The following is a 24,168-nucleotide window of genomic DNA, read 5'->3' as shown; positions in this document are numbered from 1 at the left end:
TATATTGTACTTGTGATTTAAAGCATTTTTGTTGTGACAATCTCTCCGTGGGTATTTTATTATGCAGATAAGTCTAAGGATCATGTAGATATGAATTATGAAATTGTACATTACACGGTGTACGAGTTCTATGTTTTGGCTCCCCTGATGATCTGAGGTGGATGAGTAACCCATCAAAATGTTAGTCTGTGTATTGGCATCGCACGAGGTGCCCGGTTTTTATGTAAGTCTTCCATATTTCAAGATATGAAACATAGGGGAAAACTGTATCTTTTAAAAATGTTATCTGGTTTGTGCTTCTTGGGAATGCCTTGAACTCTTGGGAAGGTTCCATTATCTTTTTCCGAGGTGGGAAATTACACAGGTTCTTTGGACAGTGCTGTGCCATGTGGCTCCCTGCTGGGATCTGGCCTGTGACACTTTTAACACACACACATCTGTCATGGTGCCTCTCAGAAAGGAAGGGGGAAGGAGAATAAGGGATAAATTACTACTTTTAATAAAGGGGGAATTTGCATCCATCTCTGATGAGCAAGTTTACTACAGGTAACACTTTCCAGAGGTCAAGTGCTTAATTTTTGGAAGCCTGTTTGAAGCTCCTCTTTAACATGTCAAACCTTTATGTGATTGGGTGTGCATATACTTCAACTGTTTGCTGCCCTTATGAGCATACATCAATGTTTTTCTCTAGTCTTTGGACCCTTCTTTTATGACCAAGTTTCTGATATGTAAGTGCCATTTTGTTGCCTTGCTGGAAAGTGTCCAGCAAGCACATAAACACATCTAGCCAAATTAAAATGGTCCTATTCTTGCAAATAGAAAGTGGTAAAATGATTACCCAGAAAATATAATTTCCCTATGACATGTTAAAAGAGTTTTGTGGATTACACACTAAATTCCCCGAAATGAAACATGGTTTATACACTGGTAAGTTCATATCTACAAACTATCATCAGTATCATTGTTTCCTCATTTGGGAATCAGCCACAGAAGTTAAAGCCAGAACAATGACAAATGTAGCAACAAAACAGACAAAACCTGCTATTTTATCTCAATTCTAGAGAAAAATCTAGAGAAAAATCTTTGGGATGTGAATTGAAATTTGCAGATTACAAATAATGCGGTATAATACTATATTCACAATGCACCCAATATGAACTTTTACGTGGAAAATCCAAATTTCTACTGGAATATAAAAGTACATAAAAATGCACCAAAAGAGCTCTGTTGTAACTGAAAATGTAAACACTGGTCCCTCAAATTTTACCCTAGCTAAAGGATGAAGCAAGACACATTCATTTGATTCATCAAAATGAAATAGGGATCTGAAGTATATGCTATTTCAAAACATTATAATCATTTTAAGTGCTCACCTCATCACATGTCGTCCTGAAATCCATATGCCGTAGCACCTTTTGGGATATTCTGTCTACAAAAAAGAAAACATAATGCATTATTATACCTAGGCTTTGTATGTTTTAACATTTCAATGAGACAGCTAAAACAGTACAATGAGTATGTACGCACGCACCCATATATACATCTACACATGGTGAGGGGCTCTAAGGCTTTTGACTGATATGCCATTTTCTAGGTCATGCAGTCCAGAGGCTTTGTAGACATTTAGGAGGGAATAATCCTTTGTTCCTAGGTCCACATCTTACTGGGTAGCCAGATGTTGTTATTAGTCTCAGCTGTGCATAGCCTTAACATTATGACCACCCATCATTACCATCAAGGCATGGACTCCACTAGACCTCCGATGGTATGCTATGGTGTCTGGCATCAAGCCATCAGTATCAGATACTTTAAGTCCTGTAAGTTGTGAGGTGGAACCTTCATGGATCGGACATCCCATAGATACTTGACTCGATTGAGATCTGGAGAATTTGGAGGCCAAGTCAACACCTCAACATTGTTGTGTTTCTCAGACTATTCTTCAATTCATTGGACTAGGCCACCTTCTTCTATTGCTCCGTGATAAAGCTCTGATGCTCACATGCCCATTGTAGACACTTTTGGCTGTGGACATGGGTCAGCATGGGCACCCTAAGGCATAGTGAAATGCACTATGTTTTTTGACATCTCTCCATCAGAATCAGCAATAGCTTTTTCAGCATTGTGAGCTACAGTCGCTCTTCTTTTGGATTGGACTACACAGGGCAGCCTTTGCTTACATCGTGCATCAATAATCTTCAGCAGCCCATGACCCCTATGCTGGTTTTCCTTCCTTGGACCACTTTTAGTAGATCCTTACCACTGCAGACTGAGAACATTCCACTAGAGCTACAGTTTTGGAGTTGCTCTGACCCACTCATCTAGCCATTACAATTTGGCCCTTGTCAAAAGTCACTCAAATCCTTACGCTTGCCCATTTTTTCTGCTTTTAACACATTAAATTCAGGATCAATGTGTTAATTTGCTGCTTAACCAGTTCCCGACCACGTTATAGCCAAAAGATGGCTACAGTGCATGATCTGTGATCACTGTGTCTTTCAGACACCACTGATCACATGACCAAGGAACAGGCCAATCACAGCCACTTTTACCATGTGACCAGTTGTGTCCAATCACAGCTGATCACTGGATAAATACAAAATGCCAGTGATTGGCAGTCCTCTCCTCGCGCTGACAGCTCGTGAGGAGAGCTGCTAAGCGGCATTTTGCAGGGGGTCATCTACACTGATCATCAGGGCACTGATGATCAGTGTCCTGGTAATCAGTGTAGCCCCATCAGTGCGGCCAATAGTGCCCATCAGTGCCCATCTGTGCTGACCATCAGTGCCCATCAGTGCTGCCTAACAGTGCCCATCAGTGCTGCCCATCAATGCTGCCTAACAATGCCCATCAGTGCTGTCCATCAGTGCCGCCTAACAGCGCCCATCAGTGCTGCCTATCAGTGGCCATCAGTGACTCCTCATCAGTGCTACCTATCAGTGCCCATCAATGAAGGAGAAAAAAGACTTATTTACAAAACTTTATAACAGAAACTATGAAAAACCTTTTTTTTTCAAAATGTTTTACACCTTGTTTAGCAAAACATAAAAACCTCAGTCATGATCAAATACCACCAAAAGAAAGCTTTTTTTCTCAATACATGGGCACTGACTGATGCTCAGGGCTATCTCAACCTCTCTACTATGGTAGCTGTTTTATGTTTTAAGATTTTACATTTTATATAGAACACTGGACAGGGATCAAGCAAGGGAAAGCTGATGGACTGCCAGCAGCTTCTCTCAAGTTCAATATAAATAAGTGCTGTGTCAATAAAAATACAATAAGTGATCAGTAGTTAAATAAATGATGTGTGAACAACAAAATATTAAACATAAAACTTAAATATAAAAACTATAAAACATAAAAAAACCTGAGTAATGTCCAAAGCAGTCCAAATACTTGAGATATAGTAGTGACGTGCACTTGGTGAGAAACCTCCACCAACCCCTTAAGGGTGTTCTCTCACCTTGGAATTTTCACTTTCACTACAAGTGCAGGTGTTTCTTTAACCCCTTCCTGTCCAGTGCCATTAGTACAGTGTCAGTGCTTTTTATTAGCACTGATCACTGTATTGGTGTCACTTGAGATGTCAGTGACAGTCAGTTCCCCCCAGTGTCAGAAATGCCTGCCGCAGTCCCGCAATAAGTCACTGAACGCCACCATTACTAGTATGAAAAAATTATAATAAAAAATCCAGTATATATACCGCCATTTGTTGACGCTATAACTTTCACGTAAACCAATTAATTTACATGTACTGGGATTTTTTTTTAGCAAAGACATGTAGCAGAATACATTTACTGGATATGTTTTATGAAAAACGCATAGGTGATCAAATACCACCAAAAGAAAGCTCTATTTGTGGGGGAAAAAAATTACTTACATTTAATGCATGTATTTATTGCATGACTGTGCAACTGTTAAAGTAATGCAGCGCAGTATTGCAAAAAATGGCCTGGTAAGGAAGGGGGGTAAATCCTCTCGAGGGCAAGTGGTTAAACCAGAGATCAGACAGGTACTTGTGGATGGACTCAGTAATGGTAAACCTCAGATGCATTGCAGTCATGGGAATCGCCCGCACACTTCAATGGAATCACCAACTTGAGCAAATCAGGCTGATCAATTGACACAGCCCCTTGGGGATACACCTGATCTGATACCTTCGGAAGGTAAAATTACAATCATTATTATTTCCCCAAGACACACAAGGACCAGTCTAACCCACCCGGCCATCCAATTGTAAATTGTATAGATTCTCTTATGGCCAATCTATTTTTTAGTACAATCCACTGCCTCCTATTTGAGAGGCACCAAACATTTATTGTAGGATACAGAGACACATTTCCAAGATTTCAGTGTCTTCCTCAACCTGCGTCAGGTTAAGGAAGACGCTTGAAGCTTGAAAGTGCATCCCTGTATCCTATTGCACTTTGTCTATGTCAGGCACCCTCCACTTCTGAGGTTGTGGATCGGTGACAGTATTCCTTCAGTGAAAACAACTTTATTTCATTACTAGTGTACTCTCATACCCTTGCCAGAGGTCAAGGCAGGGGTCCTAGTTCACACTTCATCACTCCCAGTTTCCAGGCAACTCAGATTGTTATGCCTAGCACATGCCATCCTTGTGAGTGCAATTTTATCTATTTAATACTTAATCTTTACCTATTTTATCTATGTAATCTTTGTGCTTAGTATACAGCACTATTGGTTTTTGCGCTCTTGTCTTTCCTTTTGTTTTTCAATGATTCGAGAGCACGCACTGTGGTCCAAAAGCAGCACTCTCATAGATCATTGCAGATTAGTTTTTTGTGCTACCCACATTATTTTATTTCATGCTAGTGCTAAATCCTCACTTAACCACTTGCCTACCAGGCACTTTTACACGCATTGTGCTCTGGCCAATTTTCAGCTTTCAGCGCTGTCACACTTTGAATGACAATTGCTCGATCATGCGATACTGTACCCATATGAAATTTTTAGCATTTTTTTTCACACATACAGCTTTCTTTTGGTGGTATTTAATTGCCACTGAGTATTTTATTTTTTGCATTATAAAAAGAAAGAGCAAAACATTTTCTTTGTTTCTATTATAAAATTTTGCAAACAAGTAATTTTTTTCCTTCACTGATGTGCATTGATGAGGCTGAACTAATAGGCAGCACTGAAGGGCACTGATAGGCAACACTGATGAGGTGTCATGAATAGGCAGTACTGATGGGCACTGATAGGCTGCACTGATGAGGTGACACTGGTGCGCATTGATAAGAAGGCAAATGAAGTATAGCTGAACTCAGAGTGGGCCTTTGTGGCAGTAGCACCTATGATCTGGATGAATGAGGGGCAAGCTCTATTTACTTTTAGGCAATCAATGAAAACCTATCTCTTCAGGGAAGCCTGTACCGCCCTCTGCTAATACTGGAATCCTTTACTCTTCCAACCACTCCATCACCCACAGTTATTACCTTTTGTACCATTAACCCCTCCTTCCTAGATTGTAAGCTCCAAGGAGCAGGGCCCTCAAATCCCTCTTGTATTGAACTGTATTGTATAATGTATACTATAATGTAAAGCTCTGAGCAAACCATTGGTGTTATATAAATCCTGTATAGTAATAATAATAATAATCTATATGCTTACTGCAGCTTAGAGAAAGTCCTCGGTTGACACATTCTTTTGAACCTTACCATACTTACCTCACAGCACATGTGTTCTGCACATACAGTATGTCCTGGAAAAAGGATTTAAGGAGACAGGTACCACTAGTACTGTGAGGATGCTGGATTAACCCCTAAGCTGCCCAACTACCTCTGCACCCATATGTGACAGATTGTAACCATGCCTGTATACATCAGAGTTCTGGTGAGTGCGCACCCATAAGAAGTGGTGGATAATATTTTAAAGACATATGTACCATTGCACTTTTAGCACAGGAATATTCCGTTTGAAGGAAGATTCCTGCTGAATTTATATACGCTTACAAGAGTATATGATTATTATGGACATATTGTCACTCATCGCATATATTGCACATTAGCACTTTAATCCCTGATTGTGTATGCAACATTAATATATTATGCTGATTGATAACTTATGGAGATTTATTGACTGTACTTTGCACGGTTTGCACTAATAGTACTTTTATTTATACTGTGTACTTTTATTGATAATAGCACTTTATTTGTACTGTGCACTTTCTACAGGTAGAGGCAATATGTTACTTATGAAAGTGCTGCACTTTATTTGATTTTATGAATTGAAGAGGAGGCACTGATGCTGCTGCACTGATATGCAGCACTGATGGGCTGCACTGATGGGCGGCGCTGACTGGTGGCACTGACTGATGGCACTGACTGGCGGCACAGCTGGGCACTGAAGGGCACAACTGCTGGGAAGCACTGATGGTTGGCACCGCTGTGCACTGATGGGTGGCAATGATGGGTGGCACTGATGGGCACTGGTGGGAGGCACTGCTGAGCACTGGTGGGTGTCACTGCTGGGCAGCACTGTTGGGCGCTGATCATCAATGCCCTGTTGATCGGTGCAGATATTCTCTTTGTCATTTGCCGGTTATTGGCAGTACTTTCCTCATGCTGTGACAGCATGAGGAAAGTGCTGTTGATTAACCGGCAACTGTATTTACATTGTGATCTTCTGGTCATTGTACACAGCTGATCGTGTGGTAAAAGGCAGTTGTGATTGGCCTTTTACCTCATCATGTGATCAGCTGTGTCCGTAGGACACAACTATCATGGAGAGCGCCAAGTGCATGCCACTGGGGGCACGCAGGAGGGCGCGTTCTGGGAGAATGTCATATGACACCCTCCCGGAACTGGACAACTGTGCTGTAGCCATCATTCAGCTATAGCGTGGTTGTGAAGTGGTTAATCATTCAATCCATTAACCTCGGAGCATATGTAGCATATGACTGTTATTTTCTTTTATTATCATTATGATTAAAATTCATATTATTAAAATTTTCTTTGTATCTATTTTATATTTGTTGGTTTGGTCAATTGTCCTGAGCTTTTTGATGCCCAATTAATTTAGTTATCTGGTGTATACCCGAGGGGCTGTGTCTAATAATCAGCCTGATTTGCTGAAGCAGATGATTGATGGAGGTGTGTTGACAATTCCCATGGGCTGTATTGCATCTGAGGGTTACCATTAGTGAATCCATCCCTGAGTACCTGTCTGATCCCTGGTTTAATGAAACGTGCACTTGACCTTTGTAGTGAAGGTCAAAATTCCAAGGTTAGAGAACACCCTTAAGACGTTGGAAGTGGTTTTGCATCAGCAAACACTACTGTTTCACAAGAATTTGGACTGCTTTGGACTTTTCACTAAATTTTCACAAAATTTTTCCTCCAAAACTAAAAACCTACTGTCTCCTTATTTCTTAAAGATCTTTTAGTGTCAGTGGAAACCACATAGGCACATACACACAATTAGAAAAAGAGCAAACAGGTGGCGCAAACACCTCGTGCATTATCTAAGGTTTATTAGAAAGTCAAAATGACAAAAACATACAGACTTTCTAATAAACCTTGGATAATGCACTAGGTGTTTGCGCCACCTGTTTGCTCTTTTTCCAGTGGTTGATTTCCCTGTCTGAGGAGGGTGGCATTCCCAAAACACTACCCATAGGCCACCTTTTGCCCTGGTTCCCTTGGTTTCATTTTGACAATTGATTCTTGGAGCGCTGGAGAGTGTACACTGACATACACACAATTAACATGGTATCTGTTTAGGGTATTTAGCTAAAGCAGGCACAAAAAAAAAATAATTGCATGAAACTACTTGCCCAAGAGTAAACCAGTGCCAATATTGTGAACATTCATGATTTACATATTCTTAACAAGCACTACATACGGTTTTTAAAAAACCCTCACTGACCTCTGCAGCTGCAGTACCTGTGGAGCAGTACATCCTCAAATGATTTCAGAAACACTGCAGCCATTATCTTTCAGCAGTTCAGCTGTCACCTTGCTCCTACCTCTCAGCAGTGACTTGGTAGCCATCCAATCTCCAATGTAAATACAGATCAGGTGCTCTGGGAGGGGGGGGATAGCAGGAAGAGATGAGCTGGAGAGAGACAATGGCTTTAGATTTTCTGCTGTGGACTTGTAGCTGCAGAGGTGAGAGAGTGATGGAAAAACTTCAGCTAATTTTCTTAATACTGCAGGAATGAGAATGTTCCTTTCAGGTATTTATTGCTGCCTCTGACATCAGTGGGAATATTTTCCTTCACTTTCTATCCAAGTGACACCAGTACAAGAAATGTTGAAGATAGTAGTACAGAGGACAGCGATTTTCTATAATTTCCTATTCTGAAAAGAAGTCAGGAGAAATCTCCCCAGTAGGGACACAGATGACAAACAAAACCATACAGAGGCTCTAACCCTTACCCACATTATCCAGAACATTTCAGTTTTCTGGAAGTTTGGTTGTTGAGATTGTGTAACTAATTGAATGTTCATAGCTTGGCCATAAATTATCTTTAGGGTCTTTTGGAATTATATTCTGTTTGTGCCGACCCTGACAATTGCATCCTCATGACTGACAAAGAAGCTTGGAAAAAAATGAACCAATAGTTAAGGAGAGCAAATTTTTTTTTTATTTATCTGGACCCCTATAGTGGTCACATGTTTAATCTTTCATGAGGTTTAACAGTTAGAACCATGGAAACCTTGCGAACAGTAGATGTTATGTTCACAGAAAGACTTATTATTTTCCTAAAACTGCATTTTATGTATGCTATGTAGTAAAATAAGAAGAAACAATGCTTAGCAAAATGTGTTTGACTAACGTACAGGATCTAACCAATATACAGTATTGTCTTTTTAAAGCCAAATGCTTATATTACTCAAAAGCTTACCCTGTCACAGCATATCAGTATACTACGTTGTATTACTCAAAGCCAAATCAAACTTTTAGTTAAAGTAACTAAGGTGTACTTTTATGAAACTGAGATCAGCAGCGATCCTGAGGATCGTTGCTGATCTCAGATCTTTAGTGGTTTAGGAAACAGAGATTATCAGTGGAGAACATATTCTCCGCTGATAATCTCAGGACACAGTTGGCCAGTGTATGAAGGAGCGATGTCAGCCCTTCACTGGCGATCAGTGTTCTCCCTCCATATTCTCCAGCCCAGAGGTGGAGAATTGGGGGAGCAGCAAAAGAAGCAGCGACAATTTCCTCCTGCTTGGTAAACTGTGTGTTTGACTGATCTCTTACTGTAATCGTGAGATTACAGTAACAGAAACTGTTTTCTAGCGTTCAAAGTGTTTGTAGATCGCTTCTCTCCTCATTAGCTTCATGAACAGGTATTCAGAGGAGAACGGTCTCCTCTGAGAATGCCAGAGAATTGAGCAGCAGTCTTTGACCGCTGCATGATAAAAAGACACCTCTATACATTCTAGATGCACTTTTTGAAGAAAAGGTGCACAAAGTGTTACAGTTTGTTTTCCTGATGTTACACTTTCCTAGATAGGTGCTAGGATTAAACAGATTCAGTTCTGGCCCACTGTGTTCATTGGAGCTCTATTATTTGTGTTAGATAAATTTAGCTTTTCTCACTGTAATCAATGTGGCTGAAATTCCTAGGTTAGGCAAATTTAGTTCTGGTTCACAGTTATCAGTGCAGCTGCGTGTGATTGTTTAGGTCTGTTCTGTGTTTCACAGGCTGCAGGTTTGATTACTCCTCCTGCCTTCTAGAACCTACTGGATGGTCTTGGAGTGTGGAGTAATGTAAATGGGCAGCATCAATATTTCTAGTGCCTCAGCCAATCTTTGTGAGCCCTGTACAGGTAGCCACTGAAAAACTGTATAAATAGTTTTAGACTTGGAGCAGAATGGTCTTGTCCTGGAGAGGGGAAGTCCATCCTAGAGGGCATGCTGCCCTCTGGAGCAGCTAACATGTGCTTCTGCTTTCTACTGCTCATCTATGTCTCAGCCCTGCTGGTCTGGGACCCATTCTACAGTTACTTTGCAGAACCAAGGATTTTTCTCCTTGGGGATCTAGTCTGGTATCACTGGAAAATGAGTCTAGAAGATCTTGAAAGGAGGCAGCCAATTATCCAAGGACATTAGTGAGTACAGTGAGAGAGATCACAAAGACTGTGTGCTGCTGCTATACCTCTTGCAATAGTCAGCCTATTTCAGTTCTACCTAAAGGGAATGCACTAGTATAGTGATCCTGAAAAGCTCAGTCCAATAATTGCTGCAAGTAAAGTAGTGTCCACAAGTTTGTTGCTAAGAATTACTGGCATATCCTATGGTTACCCTCTACCTGTCAAAGTTCAAGACTGGTCAATGAGCCTGAACAGTGACTGAAACTGTGTTTTTGACTGCAGTGGAAGTATTGGGAATAAACTCAGGGCATTAACACATCATCCTTTGTGGAGGTGAGTGCTACACTTCAAAATCAATGCTAGTCTGAGTAGAAAAGTCTGTCCCCTGTCTGTAGACTACAGTGTGGAACCCTTGATCTTTCTGGGGAAGACTTTGTCAGAACGCTGCAAAAGAACCACTGCTTCTACAGAGAAAGCAAGGGTTCAGTTCTGCATCTGCTGGCAGGGGACAGGCTTTTCTACTCAGACTGTGACTGCTTTAATAAGAAAATGAACTGTATGCCATTGAACATCATATATTTTGATGTGCCTTGAATGTATTCAGCTGATTTAAAGTGAAAGTTCAACTATAAGGCTCCATACACACTGGCTTATAAAATACTGATCCTAGTGGAGTTTAGTATTTTGACTGTAGAAGCAACTAATGTTATCCTATGTGTCTATTCACATTAGGTAGTCTAGAGGTGTTTTATAAGCTAGGAGTTTAGAGGCAGAAAAACCCTTCAGGCAGAAAAAAAACACACCTAAATGCTCTTTAACGCCAGTACAAAAAAAAACTGCCAAAAAAGGATTTTTTTTTCTTCCAATAGCACTGGTGTTTTTTTAAGTCAGTGTGCATGGAGCCTAAAGCAGTAAGTTGGACATACATGCAGTATATGCATAAGGTTTTAATTAACTCTCTAAAAGCTCTATCAAGTATAACCCTTATGGAAAATGCCCCAGCTGCTAGGACGCAAATTAATCATGCATTTTTCAGTGCTGTAATTATAAGAACAAATCATCTTTTTAGCAAGCACTAATAAAAAGAAAATGAGAACTTTTAAAATCATTAAGCAGAAATCAAATGTGCACACTGGCATAAGGTGAAGGCAAAAATTTTGTAGCTGCACAGCAGGTTAATGCTATGGGTAATGGACACACATGTCATCTTGGTGACAGGTATCTTCTGAGAGTACGGCAAAACAAAAATCTGACAAATATGTTTACTCAATAAAATGACACAAAATCACAAGGTGACATGCCATCCAAGCAGATGTTCTATAAACTGAATGTCATTGATGTCATCCTCAATGCTCCTGCTGACTCTAAGATGTGCATAAAATTGGTTTCAGTTTGATTTGGGAAAATATGTTTAATTTTTGAATGTTAAAAGCTCAGCAGAAAAAAAATATAATTCTGGTGTATTCACAAGAAGAGGAGTGAAATCTGTGATGTAACCAAACAGCAATCTAGCCTCCAGCGGTTTCTTAACTAGACCTCCCGTAATGCTCAGCCAAGGCCATCCGCAGCACAGTGAGTAAATGGTTAGCACTTCCACCTGGCAGTACTAAGGTCATTGGTTCAAATCCCAACAACAGCACCACCTGCCTGGAGTTTGCATGTTCTCCCTGTGCCTGGGTGAGTTTCCAAAGACATGCTGGTAGATTAATTGGATCCTGTCTAAATTTTCCCTAATATGTGTATGTATGAATGTAAGTTAGGGTCCAGAACCTTAGACTGTACACCCCTTTGGGGTTAGGGACTGATGTGAATATACAATATATATGTAAAGCGCTGCATAAATTGACAGCACTCTATACGTACCTGAAATAAATAAATAATAAAATAAAATCCTACCAGTATAAGAGAGAAGCAATAGTTAAGCTGCAACCAAAACACTAGAAGTTGCCCTTATTTTACTCCATAAATATAATTTCCATTTTCAGCAGAGGCTGACAAACAAAAATAAATGCACTTGTGACTATCTGAAATGGCCCTTTGATCTCTTGTGGTGTATAAACATGTTTAAAAGCTTCATGAATGAGAGAGAATGAAAAAAACAAGAGATTGATTGCTAATTTTACATTATAATAAGGATAAAATGTATGCTTAGTCAGATTGTTTTTTTTTAGCTCTTTTTTAACTGTGGATAGACTGGGAATGATTAGACCCCTCTCAGATTATTTCTTTCTACCTATGCCTCACTTATCTGATAGCTCTGAGTCTGCTGGGGCGTTGGATATCACATCCAAGATGGCGATGCCAGCAGCACTCTTAGGGTCTTTGGATATCTAAAGGTAGGTTTTACAGGTAATTGACATGCAAACAATATGTTAATATATAACTTTTATGGAATGATTATTGGTGAAAAAAAATGGACAGGGTCATTTTAACTGCTTGCCAACTGCACACTGCAGCTTTACTGCTACAGTGTGGCCTGGCTGAGCAAAATCATGTATATACAAGCAATTTTGCTTTTCTAGGTACCCATGTTGTCATTGGCTCCCTGACATGCCGATCTGTGGGTCCCACCAATAATTCACAGGCAGGACCCACCAATCGTGGGAGCTAGTGACAGGAGTGAGATCTGTGTTGATAAACAACAGAGATCTATCTACTGACAGTGGGGATGTGCCAGTTTCTCTCTCATTTCAAAGCAGGAAGACAAAAACTGTCATTTTCCACTAGTAAACAATATACAGTACACATATCACATATAGTTAGGCACGCTGTTAACTCTTTGATTGCCCCAGATGTTAACCCCTTCCTGCCCAATGTCATTAGTATGGTGTCAGTGCATTTTATTACCACTAATCACTGTATTAGTGTCACTGGTCATGTCAGTGTCAGTTAGCCAGTGTCAAAATGCCACCATACTATCACAGTCCCACTATAAGTCACTAATTGCCGCCATTACTAGTATAAAAAAAAAATCTAGTACATATATCATCATTTGTAGACACTGTCATTTTCACGCATTAATTAACATACACTTATAGGGATTTTTTTTTACCAAAGGTATGTAGCAAAATACATTTTGTCCTAAATTTATTAGAAATTTAAAAAAGATATGTTTTATAACAAAAAGTAAAACATATTTTTTTTTCACAATTTTCAGTCTTTTTTCATTTATAGTGCACAAAAATAAAAAAACCCAGTGGTGATCAAATACCACTAAAAGAAAAAAAAAATGTATAAATTTCATTTGTGTACAGTGTTGCTTGACTGCTCAATCAGATAGCAAAAAATGGCATTGTAATGAAGGGCAATAAATCTTCCAAAGGGCAAATGGATAAGTACTAATGAAAAAGAGAGTACTGTTTAATGAACACAGAAGGTATAATCAGCACCTAATAGGAAAACCACAATGAATTCACCCACAGCACATGCAATCAAGCTGTCATCAGACCATTTATTGCAATAAAAAGCTTCCCATAAGATTATATGCACATTTAATGCATGTTATTTACCTGTAAAAGAATCTCTTGTTTGGACATCCAAAAACCCTGAGACTGCTGCTAGGCTTCACCATCTTGGATGTACTGGCAGCAGCTACAGCAAATTCACAGCCTTAACCCAAATGATACTCTATAGCATGGGTGTCAAACTGGCGGCCCTGCAGCTGTTGTCAAACTACAAGTCCCATGAGCCATTGCAGGATTGGCAGTTACAAGCATGACTCCCAAAGGCAGAGGCATGATGGAACTTGTAGTTTTGCAACAGCTGGAGGGCCGCCGGTTTGACACCCCTGCTCTATAGTATTCCTCTTATTCCTCCCCCAGCAGTCACATAAAAGTATATGTAGAGAGGCACATGAAGCGGTGGAGGAGCTATGCCAACATTGAGAGTGACTGGACACTTCCAGAAAAGGCTGTGCTAGGAATCTGACTCTTTTTGGAATAGTCAAAGTTTCACATTTTGCCAGTAAATAGAAAATAAATAATGGGTAGGAAAACACTGCAATTAAGTCTTAAAATTACTTGATCTGCCATGCTTTTATTTGCATGTTTTAAGATGGGGACAGGGTTTCTTTAAGTTTTCTTCAACAGAAATTAAAGTAGTTCTAAAGGCTAGATGTTTTTTTTTTTTTTACAAAAATGCATTCTCTGCATTAAGGAAAAAACTCCCCAGTCATTATCCCCCTCACCCCCAATTCTTAAACACTTACATGACTCCTCTTCTGATCCAGCGGTGCCCCAGCTGCAGCCCGTTTTCCTTTCCTCTTCTCACAAGAGACACAGGCATCAGTGCAAGCCATAGGTTCCTGCTGCTGTTAGTTAAACTCTTGTGAGGAGTGAGGGGGCGGGTATTACCAGAACTGTATGTGTCACAGCCTGGATTTGAAGTGCACCTACATAGGTGCCCCCTCAGCACCATGCCTGCTGAAGGGTCACCCACAGGAGACAAGGAGTGGATAGTGCCGGTGGGGGACTCCAGAAGAAGAGGTAAGGGACCACTCTGTACAACATTGTTGTACAGAACAGGTAAGTATAACCTTTTTTTATTTTAAAGTGATTGTAAAGTCTTAATTTTTTTAAATAGCAAAGAGGTTTATAGTTACCTGCTCTGTGCAATGGAATTGCACACAGAGGCCCCTCACCTTGTCTTCTGAGGTCCCCCATCGGCACTCCTGGATCCTCCTCTTCTTGGTGTGCCATCATAGGAAACCGATTCCTATGCTGGCAACCAGCATGCTTGATCCCCAATGTCTATGTCCATTGACTCGAGCAGCATGGGATTACCCCGCTCCCCAGTCCCTTGTCATAGGATGTGACTGACAGCAGCGGGAGCCACTGGCTCCCACTGCTCTTAGCAACATCTGTGAGAATGGAGAGAAGATGAGAGAGCCACTGCAAATGGGCACAGAGCTGAATCAAGTGAGGGCTCAGGTAAGTACTAGGGGGGTGAGGGGGCAATACTTTACCTAAACATTTTTCACTCTAATGCAAGGAATGCATAAAGGTAGAAAATGTTTAGGCTTTAGAACCACTAAAATAGAAAAAAAAGACTTCACTATCACTTTATTAGAAGTAAAACAAATTTTACAAACGTATTACTACACAGCATTGGTTTCCCAATGCAAATACTGTCATTGCATACAATTTTCTTTCCACATATGGCCTATAGCTTCCTAAATAATCCCTCCCTATTCACAGACCACAGAATTGCTGGGTAATGGAGAAATGCTTCTGTGATGCTATTTGCATGTTACTGACTACCAGTCCCAGTCAAAACACAATGCTCTCTATTTTTATCCATGGAGCTGACAAAAGTAACGTGGGAGTATAAGCATCAATTCTCACCATTCTGCTTCTTCTAGAAGGCCAGTCTATTAAAAACAACAAATCTATTTTACCAGAGTTAATTGTGTATTTTTTCTCTTATTCCATAAATGGAAATTGGTGAGAGAAAATACAAGATGAAGAGTCTAAATTCGAAACTATTAATTACCTAAAAATATCAATGGCATAGATTTGACTTACTACTTGCTCATGAAGCACAGCTGAGTTGAAACGGCAATCAAAAATTCATCCAAACATGAATCCAGATTTTGATTTTCCTTAATATTAGGTTGCGAAGAAAACTGCAGACATCTGTTGATGAGAGAAAAAACAGCAATCAACACAGAATTTACATGGCAAGTGTGCTCAAACAGGAAAGGGACTGGAAACAATGATGCAAGTAATGTGTTTGGGAGAAACGATGTGAGCACAGCTCACCCTAAAAAACAATGGGACTAACTTGGAAACAATTTAAGGATATTGGGAAAAGAAGCAGTAAACTGTAGCTGTGTGTGTAATTATTGAGAAAGGAATGGCATGCTGAATAGCTACTCAACATGCAAAGTGGTTTGTGAAATCTCAAAAAGAGGTAATCAGTAACAATAATTAAACTTGACGGTAGGCATTCATTTGATGATTTTATCATCTGTCATGCAGTATGCCCCCCAAAGATTTAAGAAAGTTCACACTCTACTTGCCTGTTTCAAATGTTCTAAGACTTTAATGAGCCACTGCATATAAACTTTTGTACATCTGTGTCTTGGCAAACTGCCCAGATAGTGTTCACAACCTGTATCTTTATCCTTAGCAATTTCAGAATATAAGAGAAACATCCATCCTATTATGTTAACAGTATCAGGAAATCACTTGTAATTAAATGACCAAAAACATTTTACTGGTAGTATAATAAGAACGTTGTACCCTGTTTAAAACTATTGTCTTCATAGGTTAGAAAAATGAAAAGAAACTGAAGCCTTTTTGATAAATCAAATAAAGTAACATTTATGTAAAACAATAAAATATCTTTGACCCCTGCTTTCCAACTATGACTTGGGATAATGCTTATGACCATTCATAGTCATTAAACGCACTATAATGGCTTTAATTAAAGATTTTGTAATTTTCTTCCAAAGCAATTGAGGACACAGCTTACAAAGTAGAGGGTTCCAAACAGTGAAGTAAACAATAGCCTTAAATTAGTCATGTTTGTTCTTAAATAGCCATCTGCGCTTCATTGATAATCACTGCAAACTCATTTCATGCCAATTTGATAGTAGCAGTTTTACACCCATTGTTCGACATATAAATTGGGGCCATTCCTCCCACTTAACACAAATGCAGAGTTAAGCTAAGCCTTGCACACACGATGAGAATATCGGATAAATAATCGTTCATTTTTGGTGAATTTTTTTTCATGCTAGTCCCAAAAATATATAGAAAATGAGGTTACTAAAGTTAAAAAAAATTCTCATACAACAGAATACAACTTTGAAAGTGGTGTAATATATTGTATTGTATTTTATTGTAATGTATTCTTTTGTTTCTGGGCATGCACGGTCTTGGTCACTCAATTTTTTTTTCGGACGAATACTGTACTGATTAGATGAAAATCGTTTGTTCTGGTATTGTACAAGTAAAATTTTCATGCTTGTCCCTGTGGAAAATTTCACATGATCGGCTCTTGAAAGCTGTGTACTAGGCATGACAGCATACCAGACTAGTAAAAGGGAACCTGCAAAGATAGAGACATGAGAGCTTTGATTGGTATCTTGTGTGTGTGGCCTTTGTAATGCTGACCCTGGCTTCACCACCTACTGAACCACTGACCTGGACGAAGTATGCATGATATTAAAACACAAATGACAGACCCTACGTTTGTACCTTTAAAACAAGTTAAGTAACAATGACTTTTGTATTTCTGTTCTCAGGTTCACATTATTCTACCCATGTGAGTGTTTTAATTGTTAGACATCTGCTGTTTTTGGTGACAGTTTTCAATAGTGATGATGAGGCCATGATGTGTCTTAAAGGATTTGGCTCAATGCACCTTATCAGCAGCAGGCATCGGGAAATACTCTACAGGCACTAAGAAAGTGCTCATAGTGTGGAATAAGGTATACTCTACATGTGGTATGTTATTTTGCAGAACTTCTTAAAATGCTTATTTAGCCAGGATTCTATTTTCATTCTGACGTATAGATAGATGTGACCCTTAGCGACTACAAAACAGTATATGAAACATGGTTTTGTAAAATATGACACAAGAATAATATGTAAGGGCTTTCAAACTCATTTTTAGATAAATGTTTTATTAATGACCAAAAAGAAAACCGTGGCAACTTCAAATAACAGAATTTGTGAAAAGCAGTTAGCATTTAAAGTTTACTCATCTTGAGCAGAAATATGGGGGAACGGTGCCATTGCTGGCTTTTTTTTTTATTAAAAGGCTACCTGTCTAGCTGCATCTGACCTAAAGGCTAAGTTAACCTTTGTGAAAAAAAAATATGAATGCACATGTCTTTGCAGGGGAAAAAATGTGCATCTATTATTTTTTTTTTATACTGAAGCCTGCAGAGCATTACACCCGCAATCAGTAGATCATTGATGCAATATCAAGCTCCTGCACACTCTGCCTAGAGGTCTCTGCCCATCTTTCTGCAAGGGCAGACAGTTCCTGAGCTGTAGGCAGTGTGAATTAACTATATGTGTGCTGGTCAGCGAGCTTGCAGTTTATTGCCATTACAAGTCTTTGTAGATTTGTAGTGTCAATGAGCTACGAGCTTGTAAATTCCTGTGAATGAATAACTCGGCTGTGTGGATGGAGCCATGCACAGTTGTGCTGTTTTTAAATTGTGACAGGGGTGTGGGAACAGAACCCCACCCGCTATCTCACTGAGGGGAACTGTGGTGGTGGGAGGTGGGTGCATAGGAGCATGTTACATATTGCACCCTAAATATGGGTGTAGAATGCTTCAAAATGTGAACTTAAAGTAGTTGTGAAGGCTCAAGGTTTTTTACTTTCATGCATTCTATGCATGAAGGTAAAAAACTCTGTGCAGCATGCACAACAGCCCCTCCTAATACTCACCCAAACCCCCTTTCGATCCAACGATGTGCACTGGAGTCTCAGCTATCCTGGGACTCCCTCTCCTCATTGGCTGAGACATCAGCCATTGGCTCCCGCTGCTGTCAATCACAGACAGTGAGCCAATGAGAAGAGAGATGGACAGGTCTGAGCTATGGCTCTGTGTGTGAATGGACACACAGAGAAGCGGCTAGGGAGTGTGCATGCTTGGGTGCCACTATAGCAAGCTGCTTGCTGTGGGGGCATCTGACAGGACGGAGGGGCCAGGAGGGCCAGTGGGGGACCTGAGAAGAGGAGGATCTGGGCTGCTCTGTGCAAAACCCCTGCACAGAGCAAGTAAGTATAGACATGTTTGCTTGTTTTTTTTTTATTTTAGCCTTTAGAAACACTTTAACCTTTAAATATTTCTAATTCACTGACACACACAGAAAAGGCATACAAAATTAGGCAGAGGAAAGCCAAGATTCTTTATCACTATAATTGTTCTTTGTCAGTGACCTAAATAACTCTTGCAAGTCAAGAAGTCTGCAATAGCATATATATATACAGTGCTCAACATAAAAGAGTACACCCCTTTTGAAAAGTAAGATTTTGATCAATATCTCAATGAACACCAGAACAATTTCCAAAATTTTGACAAAACTGAGTTTCATAGAACAGTTTTTTTAGCTCATTACATGAAAGTAAGGTTAATAATATAACTTAGATCACAAAATCTTCAGTTTTACTCAAATTAGTTGAACAAATAAAAAATGAATACACCCCACAACAAAAACTACTACATCTAGTATTTTGTATGACCTCCATGATTTGTAAGTCTTCTAGGTATGGAATGAACAAGTTGGCGACATATTGCAACATCTGTCTTTTTCCATTCTTCAAGAATGACCTCTTTTAGAGCCTGGATGCTGGATGGAGAGTGATGCTCAACTTCTCTCTTCAGAATTCCCCATAGGTGTTCAGTTGGGTTCAGATCAGGAGACATACTTGGCCACTGAATCATGTTCACCCTGTTCTTCTTCAGAAATGCAACAGTGACCACATACTGTATGTGTGTTTTGGATCATTGTCATGTTAGAACGATGACCAAGGGCACGAAGTGATGGTAGCATCTTCTCTTTAAATATAGAGCAGTACAACTGTAAATTCATGATGCTTTCAATGAAATGCAGCTCCCCAACACAAACAGCACTCCTGCAGCCCTACAGAACACTATCACCACTATGTTTCATTGTAGGTACCATGCATTTTTCTTTGTACTCCTCACCTTTGCGACACCTTACAGTTTTGAAGCCATCAGTTTAAAAAACATTTATCTTGGTCTCATCTCTTCAGAGTACAGAGTCCCAGTAGTCTTTTTTAGCATGGGCCCTGGCAAATTCTAGGTAGGCTTTTTGTTCATAGGCTGTAGGAGAGGCTTCTTTTAAGGAAAACACCCATGCATGTCATTCCCCCGCAGTGTACGCCGTATTGTGTCACAGAAAACAATCACCCCAGTTTGGCTTTCTACTTCTTTAGCTAACTGCAGTAAACGTGCATGGTAATTTTCTTCAACCCTTCTCATCAGAAGATGCTCCTGTCGAGGTGTTAACTTCCATGGACAGCCTGGACATCTCTGTGAGATGGTTGCAGTTCCATCTGTGTTAAATTTTAGTATCACTTTTGCTACAGTATTCTGACTGATAGGTAAAGCTTTGGTGATCTTCTTTTAGCTTTCACCTTTCTTGTGTAAAGAAATTATTTTCTTTCTCAGGCCTTGTGACATTTCTCTTTTATGTGGTGCCAATGCTGACAACATGAAATGGAAGGAGTTTTCTTTGTTAAGTAATGTCCTTTTATAATCAACTGTCTGCTGGACACCTGTTTAATCAATAATTAGACTCACCTGTAGTGGAATTCTTGTTCATTTGCATTTTGTGGTCTAAAATTTAGCTTTGCTCATAAGACTTTCATTGGGGTGTATTCATTTTTGCAACATAGTCTGTAATTATTCTGCTAGGAAAAATAATTTTCTGTGTGTGCAAATTAACAAATTTTGTTATTAATAATTAAAAATGTCAAGGTTACGCATGCCTACGATCTTTCAACCTGATGCTGTCTCAAGCTATGCAACATTGTTCCTGTATATCCAAACTAGGTATTTACAGGGGTAGGTAGTCACACTCCATTTTGGCATAATATATCTTTGCCTGCACTTTGTATGGTGCAATATTCTGATTTCTGGTAGACATGGTATCACTCATTTATCTGAAATCATAAAGGGTGGCCAACCCAAATCCTTTTTGCATCTTAAAGAGAAATTTAATTTGTTAAATTCTATGCTTTTGCAGTACTAAAATTGCCACCAGGCAATTTGGACTGTATTACCTGTGTTTGCAGATAATTGTTTGCCTGCTGCTATGGTTCACAAAACTCTCAAATAAATCAAATGATTTTTGAATTTTAAGCAGCCTTCCAGGACCCCAAGACACAGAGGTATGGAAAATGATGAAGTAGGTTGATTTGGGCCGTATTGATTTTGAGATCTGAGCAGGGATCATAACCAGCCACTGACTGGTCTCCCTAAAACTTTCTGGTCATCTCACCCTCTAATTTATATTAACCTTCTTATAGTTCATTATGCCATAAGGTTCAAGGGACTCCTGACTAATTTTTCTACCTAGTTTGATCCTGCCCACAGATACAGGGTTACTGGAAGCAAATAATAACCTTTTTGCACTGTGTCATGGGTTTCCCAATCCAAATAGACCTTCCTCCTGGGTCTTCAGAATTAAACATTTATCTGCTCACCTTTTATCATAAGGAATTGTTTATCAAGATACTAATTGTTAAGGTGTGGATCCAAACTGATACCCCTACCTTACAACAATGGAAAGCTTTGGATTCTGCTCTTCTTTCTCAGTCTGGGATTTAAAAGGTGCCAGCCATAAGAGCCAATCCTCATTCTATAGCACAACCAAATCCACATACAGACAGCCACACACTGATTGCTTCAATTTTGTAAAAAAAAAGCTTTATTCCAAGTCTGAGATCTGCCAGACCCCACCTGTACCCACACCCCTCCAATGCTCTTCGCCCTCATTGAGCTTAGTCATAGAGATATGGATTTTAGGTCACTCATTTCATTTGTCTTTAACAATTTGATAACCAATTGCCCATGTAATACATTCTATGTATGCAATATTGCAGAGACCTTGTCATATGTATTCCTTGACTTAATATGTACAACATATGTGTATGTCTTTGTCAGCATTGATGTTTTCAATTTTTGCTCATTTCAATACAAATAAAAACTAATTTAGATTAAAAAAAAATTTACAACTATGCAGGCTTTTGCTAATTTAATGCTACTTTTGGAAGACACTGATGCTTCTTTGAAAGCTACTATGGCTATCATACAGAAATTTGGTACATACTCTGGGTTAACCATTAACTGGTCCAAATCAGCATTGATTCATCTGGAGGGGTAACCCAACTCTCAATTACATCTGTTTGCTCTGTTCCCTGTGTAGCCTCCTTTAAGTATTTAGACATTGTCATCTCCTCTGAGTTGACGGCTTACTCCCACCTGAACATCTCTCCACTGCTCATTAGGTTCCGGGACAAACTTAAGATATGGCATAAAATAAGCTTTCTGTGATGGAATGGGCTAATTTGGCCAAAATGATTATGACGCCTCAATTTTATTTCCTTCATAACTCCCCAGTTGTACTGCCATTTAAGTTGTTATGTACAATTAATGCTATTTTTTGCTCTCTCCTTTGCAAACAAGGCCCTTCTCGGATATGTTTGGAACAACTTCAGAAACCTAAGTGCACTGGAGGCATTGCATTTCACAATCCCTGGTTTTACTATTTGGCGGCTCAAGTGCAGCATGTGTTGCTGGGTATGCCCCAGGTTGATGATGGCACCAGGGTTGCTGTAGACTCTTCTCTGGCCCTGGTCCTACCTTGCACCCAGTCAAATTCTCTACCTGAAGGTTTAGAATCCCAGAATTTGCTAAGCCCAACCGGTCCTTCCCCATGTACAAATTGATGCACAAAGTGTGGTGTAAGGCCAAACAGTTACAGGCAGTAGAGGGTTTTATAAACTATAGCCCTATTTGGGATAATCCTACATACTCTGAGCTGGCTAGATTGCCATATGCAAGGAAATGGCTATCTCACGGAGTTTCACATCTAAAAGATATTTTCAGAGGGGGTATTTTGCTACCATTCTCCATTCTACAATTGCAATATGGGTTACCACAATCCATGATCCAGGCACAACATTTCCCGCCAGGATTCTCTCTCTCCCCTACCCCTATATTTAATGAGATGCAACAGGGACTCAGTCAGAAAGGCTTTATTTCTCACTTTTATGCTATGCTGCTGAACATCCATGCAGCAGCTTATCCTTGTAGAGTAGCGGAGAAGGGGGAAATGGATATAGGGGAACTACCTGGTGAGCAGTGGGAGATGGCATTGGGGGTGGTCCATTCTAGCTCCTCGAACACATCCCAGCAATTGTCTCAGTTGTATATCCTACTGAGGTTGCACTGCACTCTGGTGCAAATGTCCAAAATAGGCTTTCTTGCCTGCAATTTGTCCTAAATGTAGCAGGGATAATGGTAAACTGATCCATATGTCCCAAACTGCATAGGTATTGGGAGGCAGTACTTAACACCATTAATCAAGTTTTTCTTACTACTCCTTCTCTGTACCCTAAACGCTGTATCTTAGGTATTATTGATGATGTGTTAACAGAGCAGTTTATGAGGGAGGCTGTTGCTAGAGCCTTATTTCAGGCCCATAAAGTGATATTGTTACATTGGAAGAGTACTTCCCCTCCCACTCTTAAAGAGTGGGTGGAGCATATGGCCATTACTCTCAGGTATGAGTGAGTTATTTTTCAAAATCGGGGATCACTGAGTTTAATAAAGTATGGGGGAGCTGGGTGGAAGGATTTCAGCAGGCAAACTGATAAAGTCCTATTGGGTGGTGGAACTCTTTATGGATGAAAAGTGCTAGGTGAAAATTGTAAGGCAGAAATACTTTTTGTAAGTTTGCATCTTACTGCTTTTACTTTGGCTTTGAGTATCAATGTAAGTGTTCGTAGAATATACTGTATTATTCAGCTCTTTAATTTCTTGGATCGCCTGGAAGTACACAAGCTTGTGGTTTTGGATCACAGGCTTGAGGATTTGAGCACTGTTAGACCATGTTCACACATGCAATTTAATCCAAACTGTCCAGCGCTTCAGATATACATGACATATGTAATTTCTATCCTTCAATTTCTCAAAAAGGTTACTTCCCAGACTCTTACTGGTGTTTTGGCCCATTATAGAAGCTGTTACATTATGTGAGTTTTTTGTTTTGAGGGATAAACATGAGGTGAAGTGAGGATGACCATGGAAGAAACTGAAGCATTGGAGTGAAAAGGTTTATTGGAAATGATTAAGGAAGACACAGAGACATTGAAGGGATAAGGCTTTATTGAAATCTGGTAAGAATCTAGTGAAATAACATTTTTGGGAAAAAATTACTTATGGAAGGATGGGAATGGCTTCTTTCATGTATATCTGAAGCATTGGACAATTTGTAATAAATTCTATTGTGATTAACCAGGGGAATTGGTATTTGTTATGCTGCTATAATATTTGATTTGGAGACACTTGTGCGCTGGTGGACAATTTTGAAGCTGTGTGTGAACT

At 39.7% G+C, this 24,168-nt stretch overlaps 1 protein-coding gene across 1 annotated transcript in view; it reads right to left on the bottom strand.

The window, feature by feature from the left end:
• The window catches only part of SNTG1 (syntrophin gamma 1), a 709,360-nt gene that overhangs the window by 241,072 nt on the left and 444,120 nt on the right, over positions 1-24,168 (bottom strand). The window contains exons 4-5 of the mRNA XM_089678410.1: positions 15,590-15,700; positions 1,374-1,429 (exon numbers count right to left, since the gene is read on the bottom strand). Of these exons, the coding sequence (XP_089534536.1) occupies positions 1,374-1,400 (27 nt within the window). The 5' untranslated portion in view covers positions 1,401-1,429; positions 15,590-15,700. The remainder of the gene's footprint in view (positions 1-1,373; positions 1,430-15,589; positions 15,701-24,168) is intronic.

The sequence above is a fragment of the Staurois parvus genome, unplaced genomic scaffold (assembly GCF_062004578.1).
Source record: "Staurois parvus isolate SC_StPar_1 unplaced genomic scaffold, SC_StPar_1.0 ptg000205l, whole genome shotgun sequence".
Taxonomy (NCBI): domain Eukaryota; kingdom Metazoa; phylum Chordata; class Amphibia; order Anura; family Ranidae; genus Staurois; species Staurois parvus.
The sequence above is the reverse complement of the archived record's forward strand: the minus strand, read 5'-3'. Positions and strand labels throughout refer to the sequence as shown.